The sequence below is a fragment of the Chanodichthys erythropterus genome, chromosome 10, assembly GCF_024489055.1.
Source record: "Chanodichthys erythropterus isolate Z2021 chromosome 10, ASM2448905v1, whole genome shotgun sequence".
Classification (NCBI taxonomy): domain Eukaryota; kingdom Metazoa; phylum Chordata; class Actinopteri; order Cypriniformes; family Xenocyprididae; genus Chanodichthys; species Chanodichthys erythropterus.
The window spans coordinates 21,213,279-21,232,355 of NC_090230.1; the positions used below are offsets into that span (position 1 = coordinate 21,213,279).

Here is a 19,077-nt window from a genome sequence, read left to right on the forward strand (position 1 = left end):
TTTATGATGGCAGCTTCATTCACCTGAGAATCACGTGACTGCATCACCATTCCAAAGGGAACACAGCAGTTGGTAGGTGCTACTATTATTTGTTTAGTTTTGTTTTGTAGCCTAAACACTATCATAATTAATTCGGTTGTAGAATATGGTTGTCACTCCCGTATATTACAGAAGCCAGTGTGTACAGAATGAGATTAAAGCACTCTAAAGAGGAGTGACAATCATATTTAAAGAGATAGTTCACCCCATCCCACCATATCACTAATGCCATTTCTGTCATACCTGAACGTATCTGGCAGAGTCCTCTGATGTCCAGATGTTGAGTCTGGTTGCTGATGGGATTGTTCAGCACACAGCTGTAGGTGTTTTTATCCTGATATTCCACCTCCAGAGGTAGAGAGAGACTGATGCTGAGATCAGACACACTGATGCTGGACAATAAACTGTTTCCTTTGTACCAGGAGAGAGTCACATGACTCACATTCACAGCTGAACACACCAATGAACAATTTGAGCTGGATGGTGAAGGATTTTGTGCACAGTATCTAGTGATGACCAGAGGGTTATAGTCCAGGGCTGTGGCGCCTGCAGCTGTACGGCTGTACGCACTGTGCGTACCTTGAGAGGGCGCTAATTAATGCCGTTTTTATTTTTTACATAATTTTTAAATTGATTATTAAAATCTATCTGCGTACACTCGGCATATTAAGAGAGAATGAGAATACATAAAGGTGTGCGTTTGTGTTTTGTAAAGTCAAACGTGTGTATGTGCGTCTAGGGACTGCGGTCAAGCCAGCCGCCACCCAGAAATGAGCGGTCAATCTAGCCGCCCCTATATTTCGTGGTCCGCGCATACACTTGGTATTACGGTAAGACTGTCTGTGAACCGATCTGAACGTGATTTCACATTCATTCATTTATTTAGTCAGTCAGTCAGTCAATAAAAATAACTAAAAAAAAATATATTTCACAGCTCAATTTCACCTGAAAATGATAGTAAACCTCAAAGCCTGACATTGTATGCTGCTGAATTCCAAAATTAAAGCCCTCCAACACTCATACGCTGTTTTGTCCATACATTGTGAAAATGAATACATTTCACAGAACTATTTTACCTCGTGTGGAGAGGACACCTTATCACAGTGTTAACGGCACCGTTTCAGCAGGATATTCTGATGTTGGATTCCAAAATAAGAGCTCCCCCAAAACTCATGTTTGTGCTGTTTTGCTCAAAAATTCATAAAAAATAATTCATAAAAAATAAAATCCTAGTTTCCACAGACTAATTTCACCTCAGCTGGAAAGGACACGTTCTCACAGTGTCAAGTGCACCGTTTCAGGACATTCTGATGTGGCATTCCAAAATAAGAGCCCCCCAAATCTCTTGTTTCTGCTGTTTTGCTCATATTTTCAGACATTCATAAAAAATAAAATCCTAGTTTCCACAGACTAATTTCACCTCAGCTGGAGAGGACACATTCTCACAGTGTCAACTGCACCGTTTCAGGACATTCTGATGTGGCATTCCAAAATAAGAGCCCCCAAAACTCATGTTTCTGCAGTTTTGCTCATATTTTCAGAAATTCATAAAAAATAAAATCCTAGTTTCCACAGACCAATTTCACCTCAGCTGGAGAGGACACCTTCTCACAGTGTCAACTGCACCGTTTCAAGACATTCTGATGTTGCATTCCAAAATAAGAGCCCCCCAAAACTCATGTTTCTGCTGTTTTGCTCATATTTTCAGAAATTCATAAAAAATAAAATCCTAGTTTCCACAGACTAATTTCACCTCAGCTGGAGAGGACACCTTCTCATAGTGTAAACTGCACCGTTTCAAGACATTCTGATGTTGCATTCCAAAATAAGAGCCCCCCAAACTTCATATCTATGCGCTGTTTTGACTATACATTCAGAAAATCATAAAAATAAAAGTCCTAGTTTCCACAAAACAAATTCACCTAAGATGGAGAATACACTTTCTCATAGTGTCACCTACATCGTTTCAGGACATTCTGATGTTGTGTCCCAAAATAAAAGCCCCCCAAACTTCATATCTATGCGCTGTTTTGTCTATACATTCAGAAAATCATAAAAATAAAAGTCCTAGTTTCCACAAACCAAATTCACCTCAGATGGACAGTACACCTTGTCACGGTGTCAACTGCACAGTTTCAGGACATTCTGATGTTGTATTCCAAAATAAGAGCACCCCCAAACTTCATATCTATGCCATGTTTTGTCTATACATTCAGAAAATCATAAAAATAAAAATCCTAGTTTCCACAAACCAATTTCACCTCAGATGGACAGTACACCTTGTCACGGTGTCAACTACACAGTTTCAAGACATTCTGATGTTGTATTCTAAAACAAGAGCACCCCCAAAACTCATGTCAGCTGTTTTGACTATACATTTAGAAAATCATAAAAATAAAAGTTCTAGTTTCCGCAAACCAAATTCACCTCAGATGCACAGTACACCTGCTCATAGTGTCAACTACACCGTTTTAGGACATTCTGATGTCGTATTCTAAAATAAAAGCCCCCCAAACTTCATATCTATGTGCTATTTTGTCTATACATTCAGAAAATCATAAAAAGAAAAGTCCTAGTTCCCACAAAACAAATTCACCTAAGATGGAGAATACACCTTCTCATAGTGTCACCTACATCGTTTCAGGACATTCTGATGTTGTATTCCAAAATTAGAGCCCCCCAAACTTCACACTCTGTTTGGAATACAACGTCAGAATGTACTGTAACGGTGTATTTGACATTGTGATAAGGTGTACACCCCATCTGACATTAAATTGTTCTGTGGAAACTAGGACTTTTCTTTTAAATGATTTTCTGAATGTATAGACAAAGTGTATATATGAGATTTTGGGGGGCTCCTATTTTGGAATACAACATCAGAATGTCCTGAAACAGTGTAGCTGAAACTGTGAGAAGGTGTACTCTCCAGCTGAGGTGCAATTGATTTGTGGAAACTAGAACTTTTATTTTTATGATTTTCTGAATGTATAGACAAAACAGCCGAAACATGAGTTTTGGGGGGCTCTTATTTTGGAATACAACATCAGAATGTCCTGAAACGATGCAGTTGGCACTGTGAGAATGTGTCCTCTCCACCTGAGGTGAAATTATTCTGTGGAAACCAGGATTTAATTTTTTATGAATTTCTGAAAATATGAGCAAAACAGCAGAAACATGAGTTTTGAGGGGCTCTTATTTTGGAATGCAACATCAGAATGTCTTGAAACGGTGCAGTTGACACTGTGAGAATGTGTCCTCTCCAGCTGAGGTGAAATTGGTCTGTGGAAACTAGGATTTTATTTTTTATGAATTTCTGAAAATATGAGCAAAACTGCAGAAACATGAGTTTTGGGGGGCTCTTATTTTGGAATGCCACATCAGAATGTCCTGAAACGGTGCAGTTGATATTGTGAGAATGTGTCCTCTCCAGCTGAGGTGAAATTAGTCTGTGGAAACTAGGATTTTATGTTTTATGAATTTCTGAATATTTGAGCAAAACAGCAGAAACATGAGTTTTGGAGGGGCTCTTATTTTGGAATCCAACATCAGAATATCCTGCTGAAACGGTGCCATTAACACTGTGATAAGGTGTCCTCTCCACACGAGGTAAAATAGTTCTGTGAAATGTATTCATTTTCACAATGTATGGACAAAACAGCGTATGAGTGTTGGAGGGCTTTAATTTTGGAATTCAGCAGCATACAATGTCAGGCTTTGAGGTTTACTATCATTTTCAGGTGAAATTGAGCTGTGAAATATTTGTTTTTTAGTTATTTTTATTGACTGACTGACTGACTGATTAAATGAATGAATGTGAAATCACGTTCAGATCGGTTCACAGTCAGTCTTACCGTAATACCAAGTGTATGCGCGGACCGCGAAATATATGGGCGGCTAGATTGACCGCTCATTTCTGGGTGGCGGCTGGCTTGACCGCAGTGTCTAGGGGGCGTGGGGGATATGGGTGAATGTATTTGGAATGTAACCTAACCCTAACCCTAATAGAATTATTAAAGGAAATTGGGGTGAAATAGTAAGATTGCAATAAAAATACCAAAATTTATGCAGCTGCCATTAATAGGCAAAATGTTCAAAAAACAAAAAAACAAAAACAAAAAAAAAAACCTGAAAAAGACCCTAATGTCCATTTAAGGAAGCACAAGGGTTAACTGAATACAAGCTATGTTTAATAGTCTTATGTTGATTTTATGTTGAATGCTGAAAGGAAAACTTTCGGTCTCTAAAATCTATTCCTCAGAACTCAGAAGCACATATGAGTTAAATGGAAGATAGATCTGATCTGTGATCAGGATTTGCTCTGCCCTCATGAGTGCATGACTGATACTGCAAGCAAGAACACTACCAAATGTTCTTCATTACTTCATCTTTAGAGGTCTCCAATCTCTAAAGATTTTATAGAGATTGGATACCACTAGCAGTTCAGCTCATATTTTAGGATCTTTGGATATTGTTATCATAATGTTATTGTTTCTGTTTTGACTCTAAAATGAGCAAATATTGAAATATGATCTTTTAAGAACATTTATGCATAACCTAAATGATATTCATGAGCGAACATTTGTCGTTTTGTGCTGTTAGAACCAGTCCATCTGCTCCAAATTCCTCAACAGTCAGCACTTTAAGGTGCCACCCAGTGACGTTACTGTCTCTCGTTCTGTGTTTGCGGTTATTAGGCTACACCACAGAGACACGACAGAAACTCCCCGGATCGATCTCCTCATCAACTCGAGTCATAGTTAGGATTTTGGATTCTACGACAATATGAAAAAACTGCTATTGCTCTTTTCTTTAACATTATTTTTGGACGGTAAGTCATTGGTTCGTCGTTCTTTCAGTTTCACATTAAGCTATTATGTTCTTAAAACGTCGCAGGTTACAACAGATTCAGAAACAAACGAATTTCACCATCGCTGTAATGTTGATGAATCGGAAAGTTTTCATTGAAGGAAAAATCATTTACAAAGAATATAAGAAACGCTAAATCAGTGTTGTTGTTGTTGTTGTTGTTCTATTCTATTCTGGGGGCGGGGTTGTAGGTTACATCCCTAACGTGGGCTTGATTTCCACACAAACTGTAATGAAATATGATGAACTCATCTTAAATGTATACATTTCTTGACTGAATGTGCATTCATTCATTCATTCATTCATTCATTCATTCATTCATTCATAGCCTATACACTAGCTACTGTTCACACTACTTCTGTTTTTGTGCAAATATTGCGCAATCAAGCATGGACAAATTCCTCAAATGACAAGATCTAGTTTCATTTTTTGATGATAGGCCTATTGTATTCAGTGTATTCTGTACACTGTAAAAATCAACATGAATTTACAGGAATAAAGAGTAGGCTATTATTTTACAATGAATTACAGTAGTCATAAATTTAATTTGGAATTAATGCTGAGTCATTTTCTTACAAGTTACTGTTAATCAACAGCAAAATGATGCTGACATCACAGTCATTTACTGCTCTTGTTTTACTGTGAATTCACCTTATTAAAGTTGTCTTTAACCATGACACTGTAGGAAATTATATTCTTTACCACTGTAATTGTTTTGACGTCACAGTAATGGTGATTAGTGTTCCATTAGCTTGGGATCTTGGACCTTGTATATTCATATTCAAATATCTGTTCTAGCCAAGTCAGAAATGTGACAAATAAAAATATGATAAGTGCAAGCTAAAATATAAAATGAGCTAATTGGCTGATTTTAAGTCAGTCAAAATTTTCTTAGCATAATCTGATGATTTTGTTTTAGTGTTATTTTAGCATTAAGATTTACCAGTATCTTATTTCAAATTCATATCTGTTTGTAGATTGATTTTGCACAATAGTGAATCAACTAGTGAGATTTATCTTTGAAAGGTGTAACATCATCTTGAAACACAAAACTTTTTTATAAGCATCACCTAATGATGCACAGACATCAATACCGCAAAACACAACAATGGTGACACTCAACAAATAATAATAGTAAAAAAAGATAAACTCTGAAGATTACAAAATAAACCAACAACACAAACTGGTAAAAATGAACCAAAAATATGTTCAGCAGCACAGGTAAAACCAGTACTTACTGCCAATTTCAGTCAAGTTTTTACAGAATATATGTATATAATATAAAAACCTTGCAGCATAATCTATTCATGCCGCACTGCATGCTGGGTACCTTCATAGTACATATGCACTGTAGAATATTATTTGTTTACAGTCATTTTTGTTTTCCAATACTGTAAACTCACAGTAAACACTAGCTTTTTTTTTTTTACAGTACAACTGTAAAAACTTGACTGAAATTGCCAGTAAGTACTGTAGATTTTACAATACATTTCTGAGAGTATACAAGAGATACAAGAGAAGTCCTACTGTTAAATTACTGTGAATGTAATCCTATTATTAACCTGGAATATACTCTAATTTCACACACAAAATACTATCTCTGTATTTAAAAATGTATTTAGTTACCACTTGTAGTAGACTATGGGTTCAAATACTATAAGTGGTATCTAAATAAATTTTTTTAAATACAGAGATAGTATATTAAAAGCATATTTTAGTTCATATTTCATGGTGTCTTAAAATAGCAAAGCTGAGTACACTTAGATGTTCTTAAGATTATCTTAAGAAGTACAAAAGAAGAATTTTTAGTATATTACAAAATGAGTGCGCAAAAAAAGAACACTTTAAGTACATTATTGAAGTTACTTTTTTCACCTGTGCCATTGCACAAAAGATACTTTAGATTATCAAAATGTTAATTTGCACTATGGATAACGTGGTTCTTTTAAGAAGTGTTCACTGAAAGGTTCTTTCAGGAACCTGTAATGGTTGTTCTATATGGCATTGCTGAGAAAACCTCCCTTTTCGAACCTTTATTTTTAAGAGTGTACTGTTTGATATTGAAAACTTTCCGCTATACTGTTTGTTTGTTTCTCAGGTGTATTTGGGGAGGGAAAAAAGGTGTCAGTGAAGGAGGGAGATTCTGTCATTCTACCGTCTAATGTCACCGAAATACAGAGAATATTTCTGTTGATGTGGATGTATGAATCTCAAGACTCCATTATCGCTAAAATCGAGGGCACAACTCAGACAGTCTCATTATACGACGTTGATGATGGGAGATTCGAAGACAGACTGCATTTGGACAATCAGACTGGATCTTTGACCATCAGTGACATCAGAACCAAACACTCTGGAGATTATCATCTAAAGATCATCAGCACTGAGACCTTAGTCAATACATTCAGTGTTACTGTCCATGGTGAGTAGCTCAGATATCTAATGATTATATAGGTCAGAGGTGTTTAACCCTGCTCTTTGAGGTCCATTGTCCTGCAGAGTTTCGCTCCAACCCTAATCAAACACACTTGAACCACCTAATCAAGCTCTTCAGGACTGCTTGAAAATCACAAGCTGAAGCAGGTTGGATATAAACTTTGCAGGGCAGTGGGCCTCCAGGAGCAGGGTTGAAGACCTCTGATATGAGTTATTTTACTTTTAAAAATTCTCTATACATCACATAACTGTTCCTGTTTGTTTTCCAGATGTGATCTTTGCAGGGTTAGAAAACAAGAAAGAAGGAGATAGTGTTACTCTACAAACTGGTGTTTCTGATTCACAGAAACATGATTTAATACAGTGGACATTTGGACCTGTGAATCCAGACACTCTTGTGGCTGAAATGAACATAAAGATTCATGAAATTAAGTACAGTCCTGATGAGAGATACAGAGAGAGACTACGACTGGAACATCAGACGGGATCTCTGACCATCAGAGACCTCAGACCCGCAGACACTGGTGTTTATCAACTACAGATCTCCAACAGTAAAGAGACTCTCTACAAGAGATTCAATGTTTTTGTTGGTAAGTAGTGCACGTTAAATCATACTAAATGAGTATTTCCCTCAAAATTAAATCACATATGGAATTTACTTGCATTAATGACTGTGTCTTCAGCCATTCCAGATCCGGGTCTGTCCGCTGGTTATATTGTGCTGATTTGTGTTTGCGCCCTGCTGCCTGTGGCTGTGGCTGCAGCTCTGGGTTTGATTTACTACAAGTTCAGATACTCTAAACGGAAAGGTAAGTGCTATCTACAGCCAATATGGTGAAAGGAATAGACCTATATAAGAGTATAAGGGCCCTATCTTACACTTGGCGCAATTCGACGGCAGGCGCGACACAAGTGTTTTTTGCTAGTTTCAGCCATTGAAAACAAATTTGCATAATTTCCGTTTCATTCCGTTATCATTTTCATGTCCTGCACCTCGTTGTTTAAATAGCAAATGCATTTGCGCCCATTTGTGCACCCATGGGCGTGCTGGTCTGAAAACGAGGTGTGTTCAGGCACATTGTTGGCGTGTTGCTATTTTGAGGCAACTGAAAACGACCAACTGAAGCCTGGGCCCATATGTATAAAACTTCTCAGAAAAGCTCTTAAGAATAGTCTTAAATTTTGACTTAAAGGAACACTCTACTTTTTTTGAAAATAGGCTCATTTTCCAACTCACCTAGAGTTAAACAATTGAGTTTTAAACATTTTTACCTGTACCATGGGTGCAGCAGGCGCTGCGTAATACCAATTACGCAGCGTCTGTGACCCCCTGCTTGCACAGGGAGCGTGCCTTGCAACCATGGAGACATTTGTGAGAGGCAAGGACTACAATGATGTCAACTCAAAAAGGCCACCTTCAACCTCTGAATCAGCCAATAGCGAGTCTGCAAGGGTGAAGTCACAGGAGCACAACACCAATCATTTAATGTTATTATTAAAAAAAATCTTTGAAAAAGACACTGAACGTTTTAATATTTTAATTTATTTTTAAAAATAGCTTTGCATTGTGCAAAATGATCACAAATTAGTACTCATGGTGTGGAATCTTTTTCTATTGATATATGTCTCCTCATTTACAATTGGAGCAATGATGTGTCATGAGTTCATCACCGGCTCCAACAACTCCAGGAAAGCCCACAGTCAACATAAAAGTGGCTTTCTTTTGCCGCATGGTTTGATGGTCAGATGGAAAGTCAATGAACTGCCAGAGTAGTGGCCAAATGTGATGTCCAGCCATATGAAAATTGACATCTTCAGCCTTAATTCAAATATTTTTAAAAATGTGTTAAAAGATGTAAGTATTCCACGTAGCTGTGGAGTCAATTGTTTCATGTGTGATAATGAAATGAAATTTCAAATTATTTCAAATTATTTTTGGCCAGGCTGTCATACAAAGAAATTATGAACACATGCAAAAACAAGAGGACCAATGAAATATTAAAACCGATAATGCTGTAGTCAATGTGTGCTTTTTTCGTTTTTGTTTTTCTGAAACTTGTAGCTTTTTTTTTTTTTGGCCAAAAATGTTGTCAGATAAATACCTTTGCTTAGTTTAGTGTTTTATTTTTAAAACATTTAAATAATATAAACATAAAAATAAAAAATGTGTTCCTCATATTTTGATTGTTTAAGCAAAAGAAGTTGTTACATTTAAAGTTATAAAATGATTATTCAAAGTCATTAAATGTATTAAAATGCATTAAACATATTAATTATTGCGTAATATTTATTACATTTATTTAAAGTTATTACATTTCTTATTAGGTCAGTTACAAAAAGAATTGTCAATCAAGTTAATATCGTTTTATCAACTCCATGTCATCATATTACTCCAATACATCATATCTTCATTGGAAAGTGTGTGTCTCCTCTTCTCTGCTGCCATCTTGTTAGGTTAGGAGACCGCTCCAGCTCTCCGAAATAATATAGGAGCTGAGACCTAGTCTTGACACTTAGGAACCTTTATGAATCATACTTATTCTTAAGTCTAGGAATAAGAGTAAAATTACATCATTCTTAGAATTTTGACACACTTAAGACTAACATTTTACTTTGAGCGGCTTTATACATACGGCTCATAGTCTAAAGTCAATGGCGCATTTTTTTATTTTTTTATATTTAAACAGCGCATTAGTAATATGTGCCTATATGTGGGTACACAATGCACGTACACTCTGCTTATTACATAAACAGGGACGTGCAGCAGCACACAAACATGCCACATATTAAAATATAAGAATTACAATGTAAAAACATTATTATTGTGTGCATAAAGATAAAAATGCTTTGGTGGAATCCGGTTTGTCCCATAGGTGGTCTGTTTCCTCACTAGAGAAGTGTTCAGTTTTTCCACTTGCAAATTCCGCCAGATAAATAGCAAATCCGCCATGTTGCAAGCACAACTGGCTTTTAAAGGGAATGAAGAAAAACTGGAATTTACTGTAGGTGAAAAGCAGTCTGAAATTCTTGTTCTTACTTAAGATACAATAAAGTTCTAGAATCCTATAAATGTTTAAAAGTTACTTTTAAAATAAATTGAAAACCAACAGCAAAAAGAACATCTCTTTCTTTTTAGATCAGCCCTTTCATTAGGATTGCACTTTAAAATGCTACTTATGTAGGCAGCTCGCTAGCAAATTTTGCCGTTTTTTTTTTTCTTTTTTTCTGAATTTATTTACAGTATTTGTTCATTCAAAAAAAATTTAAATTTTGACTACCTGAACATTGAAACATCTGTAAAAATGTTTTATACCTTGGTGTTGAGACAGAAAAGAAAACGGTGTCAGTGACGGAAGGAAATTCTGTCACGCTGAAAACTGGTACAACTGAAATCCAAAGAGATGATGAAGTACTCTGGAAGTTTGGACCGCAAGACATTGTCATCGCTCAAATCCACAAAAAGGCTGGTAACATTTCGTATGCTGATGATGAGCGGTTCAGAGACAAACTGCAGCTGGACCAGCAGACTGGAGATCTGACCATCAGTGACATCAGGATCCGAATCTCTGGAGATTATCATCTACAGATCACCAGCAGCGAAGCGACCAAAACAAAGAGATTCAAGGTTATTGTGCGAGGTGTGTGGCTCAAATACCCTACAGTATTGTCTTTAAACGTGTTCATTTATTCATTTTAAACTTCTATAAAGGGGTCTAATGTGGGTTTTGAGTTGTTCATCTGCTTGTCAGCAAACATGTTTCTGTTTCTTTATGAAATGAAGTGGACACACTGAAATTCACGGAGGGAGAGCCTGTCCGTCTGCAGACCGGTATTACTAAAATTCAGAAAGAGGATCTGATTCTGTGGAAGTTTGAACCTAAAAATGCCCTCATTGCCAAAGTTGATGGGCAAACCAATGAGACCAGCGTCTATGATGTTGATGATGAGAGATTCAGAGACAGACTGGAGCTGGACGATCGAACTGGAGACCTCACCATCACAAACACCAAAAGCACCGACTCTGGAGTTTACGAAGTACAGATCAAGAGCAGCAATACAGTTTCATACAAGAAATTCAATGTTCTTGTCTGGTGTGAGTAGCTCAAGATAATCACAGTATTGATAATCTGGTTCACATGCACATTCACATGTTTCTTCTGTATGTTTCTCTTGCTGTCAGTGAATACGCTGAAATATACAGTTGGAGATACTGTGATTCTACAAACTGGAGTTACCGAACTGAAGAATGATGATCGGATACTGTGGAAGTTTAGCGATAAAGACACTTTTATAGCTGAACTCAACAGAGCCACCAATCAGACCTTGTTCTATAAAGGTCCTGATGGGAGATTCAGAGACAGATTGCAGATAAACCAGCGAACTGGAGATCTGACCATCAGGAATATCAGCAGAGCACATTCAGATGTTTATACACTACAAATGACCAGAGGCAAAAATATCACATGCAAGAGATTCATGGTGGTTGCCCACGGTGAGTAACACAATCAAATTTAGCACTGTTTTGATGCTTTTAATGCTCTTGACACAGATCTGAAAAAGACCTGATCTCACAGGAAATTATAACTATGTTACAAGGTGACAATTTTGTATTAATTCATACAGTGTGAATCATACAAAAAAACGCATGATTATTAGAAAAAAGGTACACCCCATCCCTTAACACTTGGGTGTATGCAGATTGCACCAAATGATATTGGGCTGTAATTTAATTTGGTGGATAAAGCAAGGAAAATGAGACTGGCAGGCACACGTTTTGCATTGTGAATTATTTTTCCCCTCTTTACCTTTCTTTACTCAAAATATACAATAAAAAGGTATTTTTAATCAGACATTTTAACTCAGGAAAGAGGCGGTAAGAATTCACACAGCAGTCTTTTGAAAAGAAAAATATGTTAGCTGAAATCTCATCCCAGCTAACAGGGAACGTTCTGTCAAGGTTCTCTCAAATTATGAACAAACTTTCTTCCAGTAATGTTAATAGAATGTCATTCAAAGTTGTCTGGTCTTTAAAAATGTTCACACAACGTTAACATAAAAACATTATCATTATTTTTTCTCTCTCAAACACATTAGTTGGATGTTCGTCTATCATCTACTGTTTCAGAATGTTTAGAGAACATTCAAAAGTAACATTCCCATAATGTTTGCAAAATTCTAAAATGGAATATTAACTTAACCAAGAGTTTTTTCTTGTTTGTTTTTTAAATAGTTAAAAAAAAACCTGGACATTCTGAACATTCAGAGAACATTCAGAAATAATGTTTCCATAACTTAATAGGAATATTCGCAAAACATTAATTTCACTATCTTATTTCTATGTGTATGTTTTTTCTGTGTATTTCTCTTCTGTAAAACACTTTAAAAGGTGATATATAATTAAAGCGTCTCGGTTACGTATGTAACCCTCGTTCCCTGAAGGAGGGAACGGAGACGTACGTCAGTAGTGACCGACAAATTGGGATATCGCCAGAGAGCCCCTATCAGCTTCGAGAGAACTAAAATAAGCCAATGAACATTGGCGTGCGATATTTGCATAATGCACACCGCCCACATCCGAGGAATATAAATAGGAAGCAGATGCAACCGCACTCTGTTTTTCGCTGAGGAGACCTACTGGTGTCCGCACTGCAGCGAGGGTACAGAAACTGTGGCGACAGGACGTATGTCTCCGTTCCCTCCTTCAGGGAATGAGGGTTACATACGTAACCGAGACGTTCCCTTTCAGTCTGTCACGTTCGACGTACGTCAGTAGTGACCGACGAATTGAGATCCCAACTAAAATGCCACAGTTACGAAACCCCTTCCAGTGCCCAGCACAAGCTCGGCCACCCGTCGCACCCATGGGACGGTGAAGGGGGCGAGCTAACGCCAAGAGAGTCTACTGCTGTTCCGAACTACCCACCAAGTAAACTATACTATACTGGGGAAGTGAACCCAAGGGGGACGCTGTGGAGGCCACTACCTACCCAATGGGAAAGGAGTTTACATGGAGAGCACATATGAGCTGGCCCGAGGGGCAGCACACATATGGAGTCCCTGGGATGGCTCCACCTGAGTGGGGGGAGAATCATCTGACAGGTGACAGCAGAGCTGGCTCTGCTAAGGGAAGACATGGGCTCACCGTAGGGAGTTAGGCCGTGGACAAAAACACATATGGGACCGCTCACGTAGAGGGGTCACAACATATGGAACCCAGCCAACGTCAACATCAGAGATGGACGGTGGCCTGGCAACAGACACTCCGCAATGTCCGAGCCGTAGGGGGAGGCGGATGAACTCGACAGACAAGCTGACACTTAGAGCGGGTTCAACGCGTCTACCGGCTAGTGGAAGCGAGTACACGGGAAAGTAAGAACTAAGGTGAGATCCCAAGAGGGTATGGAGGAAGGGCGGGGAGGATTCAGTCTCCTCGCAACTCTCAGAAACCTGACGATCAGGGACTTTCCATCAACTGCATCGTGATGTGCGGCAATGGCGGCAACATACACTTTAAGGGTGGAGGGAGACAGCCTTCGCTCCAACCCTTCCTGCAGGAAGGAGAGCACGGATCTGACCGAGCAAGATCGGGGGTCCTCTCGGTGAGAGGAGCACCACTCAACGAACAGGTTCCACTTCAACGCATAGAGGTTCCTAGTAGAAGGAGCTCTAGCGGAAGTGATAGTGTCTACGTACGCTTGCGGGAGATCACTTAGAACCTCCGCATCCCGTCCAGGGACCACACGTGGAGGTTCCACAGGTCGGGACGCGGGTGCCACAGGGTGCTCCCTCTCTGAGTCAGAAGATCCTTCCTCAGAGGAATGGGCCAAGGAGGGACTGTTGTGAGGAACATAAGGTCCGAAAACCAGGTCCGGGTGGGCCAATACGGCACCACCAACAGGACCTGCTCCTCGTCCTCCCTGACTTTGCACAGTAACTGTGCCAGAAGGCTCACTGGGGGGAACGCATATTTGCGAAGGCCCCAAGGCCAGCTGTGTGCCAGAGCATCCGTGCCGAGGGTGCCCACGGTCAGGGAATAAAACCACTGGCAATGGGCATTGTCCTGGTAGGCGAACAGATCTATCTGTGCCTCGCCGAATGACTGCCATATCAGCTGGACCACCTGGGGATGGAGTCTCCATTCGCCAGCACGTGGAGGCTGAAGTGAGAGCTCGTCGGCTGCACGGTTGAGCACACCTGGGACATGAATGGCATGAAGCGACCTCAGATGCTTGTGACTCCATAACAAGAGATGGTGGGCGAGTTGCGACAGGCGACGGGAGCGTAGACCACCCTGATGGTTTATGTACGCAACGGTCGCCAAGCTGTCTGTTCGGACTAGAACGTGCTTGCCTGACAACAGCTCCTTGAAGTGGCCCAGCGCAAGACGAACTGCCAGCAACTCAAGGCAATTGATATGCCAATGCAGCTGTGGTCCCATCCACAGTCCCGAAGCTGCATGCCCGTTGTACGTGGCACCCCACCCCATGGCAGAGGCATCTGTGTGGACAACAGCATGCCTGGACACCTGTTCGAGGGGAACACCAGCCCGCAGGAATGAGGGTTCTGACCATTGGGTGAGAGTGCGGCGGCAATACGGTGTCACAGGAACATGGAAAGTGCCGCACTGCCACGCCCATCTCGGGACCCGGCCGTGAAGCCAGTGTTGAAGTGGCCTCATATGAAGCAAACCGAGCGGCGTAACTGCGGCTGCAGATGCCATATGCCCCAGGAGCCTCTGAAACTCTTTCAGTGGGACCGCTGTCCTGCACTTGAGTGAACTCAGGCAGTTCAACACTGACTGGACGCGCTCCTCGGTGAGGCGCGCAGTCCGGGCGACCGAGTCCAGTTCCATACCGAGATAAGAGATCCTCTGCCTGGGGGCGAGTTTGCTCTTGTCCCAGTTGATCCGAAGACCCAACCGGCTGAGGTGAGCCAACACCATGTCCCTGTGTTCGCACAACTGCTCCCGCGAGTAGCCAGTCGTCGAGATAGTTGAGAATGCGAACGCCTTGTTCCTTGAGAGGAACAATGGCCGCCTCCGCAACCTTCGTAAAGACGCGGGGAGACAGGGCCAGCCCGAAGGGCAGGACTTTGTACTGATACGCTCGACCCTCGAACGCAAACCGTAGAAAGGGTCTGTGACGAGGCAGAATCGAGACATGAAAGTACGCGTCCTTCAGGTCTATCGCTGCAAACCAATCCTGGGGACGGATGCATTAAAAAATGCGCTTCTGCGTTAGCATCTTGAAAGGCAGCCTGTGAACGGACCGATTCAGGACTCGCAGATCCAGGATTGGCCGTAACCCACCTCCTTTCTTCGGTACAATGAAGTAGGGGCTGTAAAACCCTGACTTCATATCGGCTGGAGGGACCGGCTCGATTGCATCCTTAGCAATCTCCGCTCGGAGAACAGGTGCACTGTCCAGAGTCACCTGAGTGAAATGGACACCTCTGAACCCCGGAGGACGCCGGGCGAACTGAATCGCATAGCCGAGTCTGATTGTGCGAATGAGCCAGCGGGACGGGCTGGGGAGTGCTAACCAAGCTTCCAGACACCGAGCCAGCGGGACCAAAGGCACCACAGACGCACCGGGAGTGGGGCAGCGAGGCCGGGAGTGCTGGCCCGAAGTGGAGTCTGACTCCGCCGAGTGGCAGTGTGTTGGTCGAGGCCGCACCAGTGCCGTATCCCATTCACACTGCCACTCGGCGGAGTCAGACTCCAGTCAGACGGGAGCCTCGGGTGCCCTCTTGTGAACTGGAGGAATTAGAAACAGCTCTTTCTGTGAAAAGGTGGGTACCGCTGGACTCTGGGGAGCCAGCGGCGGGACAGACAAAACAAATTTGGGACACGGGGGAGTCCAGGAACCGATATTTATCAGTCTCCCTCATGTCAGCCAGGTTCAGCCATAAATGGCGCTGCTGGACCACAAGTGTGGCCATCGCTTGACCAACAGAACGCGCTGTCACCTTAGTCGCCCGGAGAGCGAGGTCGGTGGCAGCGCGCAGCTCCCCCAGCAGCTGTTGGTCAAGACCACCCTGTGGCATTTCTGATAACGCTTTTGCCTGATATACTTGCAAAAGGGCCATGGCATGCAGGGCGGAAGCGGCCTGCCCACAGGCTCTGTAAGCTTTCTCCGTGAGGTTAGAGGAGAATTTACAGGCCCGGGATGGAAGGCATGGTTCACCGCGCCAGCCGGAGGCCGCAGGACACAATTGCATCGCTACAGACCTCTCGACTGGGGGGATCCCCATGTAGCCTTTAGCCTCTCCGCCGTCCAGACTTGGTCACCTCATCGTGCACTTCCGGAAAGAAAGGCATCGGGGCGGGACGTTGAGGACCAGCGCGACCCGTCCTGAGGTACCAATCGTCGAGCCGAGAATTACCGGGACACAGAGGAGGATTCCACACGAGCCTGAACTTCTCGGCTGCCCAGGAAAGCACAGCCGTCAACTCAGCAACTCAGCGATCCGACTCAGCAAAGGCTGCAGCCCTGTGGGGCGGCAGCACGGCCGAGTCATCCTCTCCCGAGGACTCCTGCTCACCTTCCGACGCAATCGACATCTGATCCTCCGCAGGTGCACCAAAGGACAGTACTGGACGCTCTGACGAGGGCCCAGCACGGCACGGTGGTAACACCACAGGATGCGGTGCTGAAGAGGCGGTCGGGGCCCGCGGAGCAGCGCTCGGCGGGGAAACCCTTACCGTGATCCTCAAATCACCCTGCCTACATGCCGGCGAACCGTCATTCCGGCCGGAGCCAGAACAACCGGCCGCACGGGGCATAGGGGAGGGGACCCCCGCTCCCTGAGAACCAAGGAATGAGAGTCTCGATCTCAGCATGCGATAGTCATGTTCCCACAATGAGAACATGAACTAACTACAAACGCCGCTTCAGCATGCTGAACGCCCAAGCACGTGATGCAGCGATTGTGCCCATCAGCAGGGACCAGGGAACAACCACATCCAGTAGCGCACAGACGAAATCTTTTTAAAAGATACAGGGTTCGTCTGTGAAGTCTCTTTAGAAGGGGAAATTTCAGCTCTTTCTGTGTCGAGAAACACAGGGAGTGTCACGAGTGTGTAACACACGGGAACCAGCCCAATTCGCAGACCAACACACAGGGGATTTACAGCGGAACCCTCTTTCTCACAGAAGTTCCTGCCCGGCTCCTTCAGCTTGCGACCTCGCTGCAGTGTCTTCACTCCAACACGCGCTGAATATCTCTTCCAGAGCCTTGAAGTCTTCTCAAAAGCTGCAGGACACCAAAGGTATGGCTCCGAAGCGAAAGACAGAGTGCAGTTACATCTGCTTCCTATTTATATCCCCCGGATGTGGGCGGTGCGCAATATCGCACGGCAATGTTCATTGGCTTGTTTTAGTTCTCTTGAAGCTGATAGGGGCTCTCTGGCGATATCCCAATTTGTCGGTCACTACTGACGTACATCAAACGTGACCGACTGAAAGAGAACTCTACTTACTGTGCTTACTTTCTTACTTGGGTATTTTTGTTATCTGGGATGACCATGGCACAGGCTAGAAACACTGGTTTTGATCATCCAGGTTTGCTTTAATATATAGTTCAACACTGAAATGTTGGTCCAAATCCAAACCTGTATTAGTTTATGTGGGTCCAACACAGAAATCCATCACAATATTGAGCAAAATTTATCCTCTTGACATTGTAATTAATGTCAGCAGTTAGTTTTAATGTAACCGTGGCAGTCAGATCACCTGTTATAATGTCCATGTTTTTCTCTTTTATGTGGTGCTGGGACAAAATAAAGAGAAGACTGTGTCAGCGACAGAGGGAGATTCGGTCACGCTATACAATGATACTGAAATACAAGATGATGATCTGATACTGTGGCTGTTTGGAGCTGAAGACAGACTCATAGCTAAAAGAGAAATGAGTGCCTGTGCTTATTATGGTACTGAAGGGAAACTCAAGAACATATTCAATCTGAATCCTCAAACTGGATCTCTGGTCATAACAAACAGCACAACTGAACATGCTGGAGTTTATAAACTACTGATCATCAGCAGCCGAGAGACTAAATACAAGAGATATAAAGTTACAATCCATGGTGAGTTACACAGTGGTCTTGTATTGTCTTTGTGTTGGCTCTTAACAGATGCTCTAAAATTGACATATTGCAGTAAATTAAAATGCACTTAAATTGTTCTAGTTTAAAGTTGATGTAACTCTTTTAGTGTTCAAATAATTTATCCTTTCCCAGCTTTAGATGTAGAGACAATTATAAGCATTTCAAAGGTTACATTTTTCAGTTTTCTTTTAAATGTCCCACTTCTTTGCGGTTTGACAACACTTATTTTGAGTGATTTTGATCAGGGGCATATTCTTTGTACGTCGCTAACTCACTTAGCTGGATTTGACTGATGGCGATTTGGCATGATCTTGGATTGTTTGGTTCTTCGACGCTCATCCTGGACTTGCTGTCATAGCAACAGGTCTGTAAGCTCAAACCTGCTCGGGAGCAGGCTTATTTCATGTAAACAGGATTAGATTGCATCTTTTTAAGTGAAGGTGATGCTTAAAGTCTGTCCCAGCCACTGCTACTTTCCCACAAGAGTACCCTAATGTAAACCAGGGACAATAGGCCTATGATTTAAAAATTAATTTGCATATAATACTATAATGCCGTGTAGTGTCATAATATAGACACTGACAGTTTTACTCTTTGAGAGATTTATTCGTGAGGGAATAATTACGTAA

General features: G+C 41.9%; 1 protein-coding gene across 1 annotated transcript in view; it reads left to right on the forward strand.

Annotated features, from left to right (window-relative positions):
* LOC137028172 (uncharacterized) overlaps positions 1 to 19,077 on the forward strand; it is a 43,456-nt gene that overhangs the window by 23,365 nt on the left and 1,014 nt on the right. The window contains exons 11-17 of the mRNA XM_067396941.1: positions 7,004 to 7,327; positions 7,611 to 7,931; positions 8,025 to 8,150; positions 10,671 to 10,979; positions 11,123 to 11,434; positions 11,522 to 11,833; positions 18,128 to 18,427. Coding sequence (XP_067253042.1) covers positions 7,004 to 7,327; positions 7,611 to 7,931; positions 8,025 to 8,150; positions 10,671 to 10,979; positions 11,123 to 11,434; positions 11,522 to 11,833; positions 18,128 to 18,427 — 2,004 coding nt within the window. The remainder of the gene's footprint in view (positions 1 to 7,003; positions 7,328 to 7,610; positions 7,932 to 8,024; positions 8,151 to 10,670; positions 10,980 to 11,122; positions 11,435 to 11,521; positions 11,834 to 18,127; positions 18,428 to 19,077) is intronic.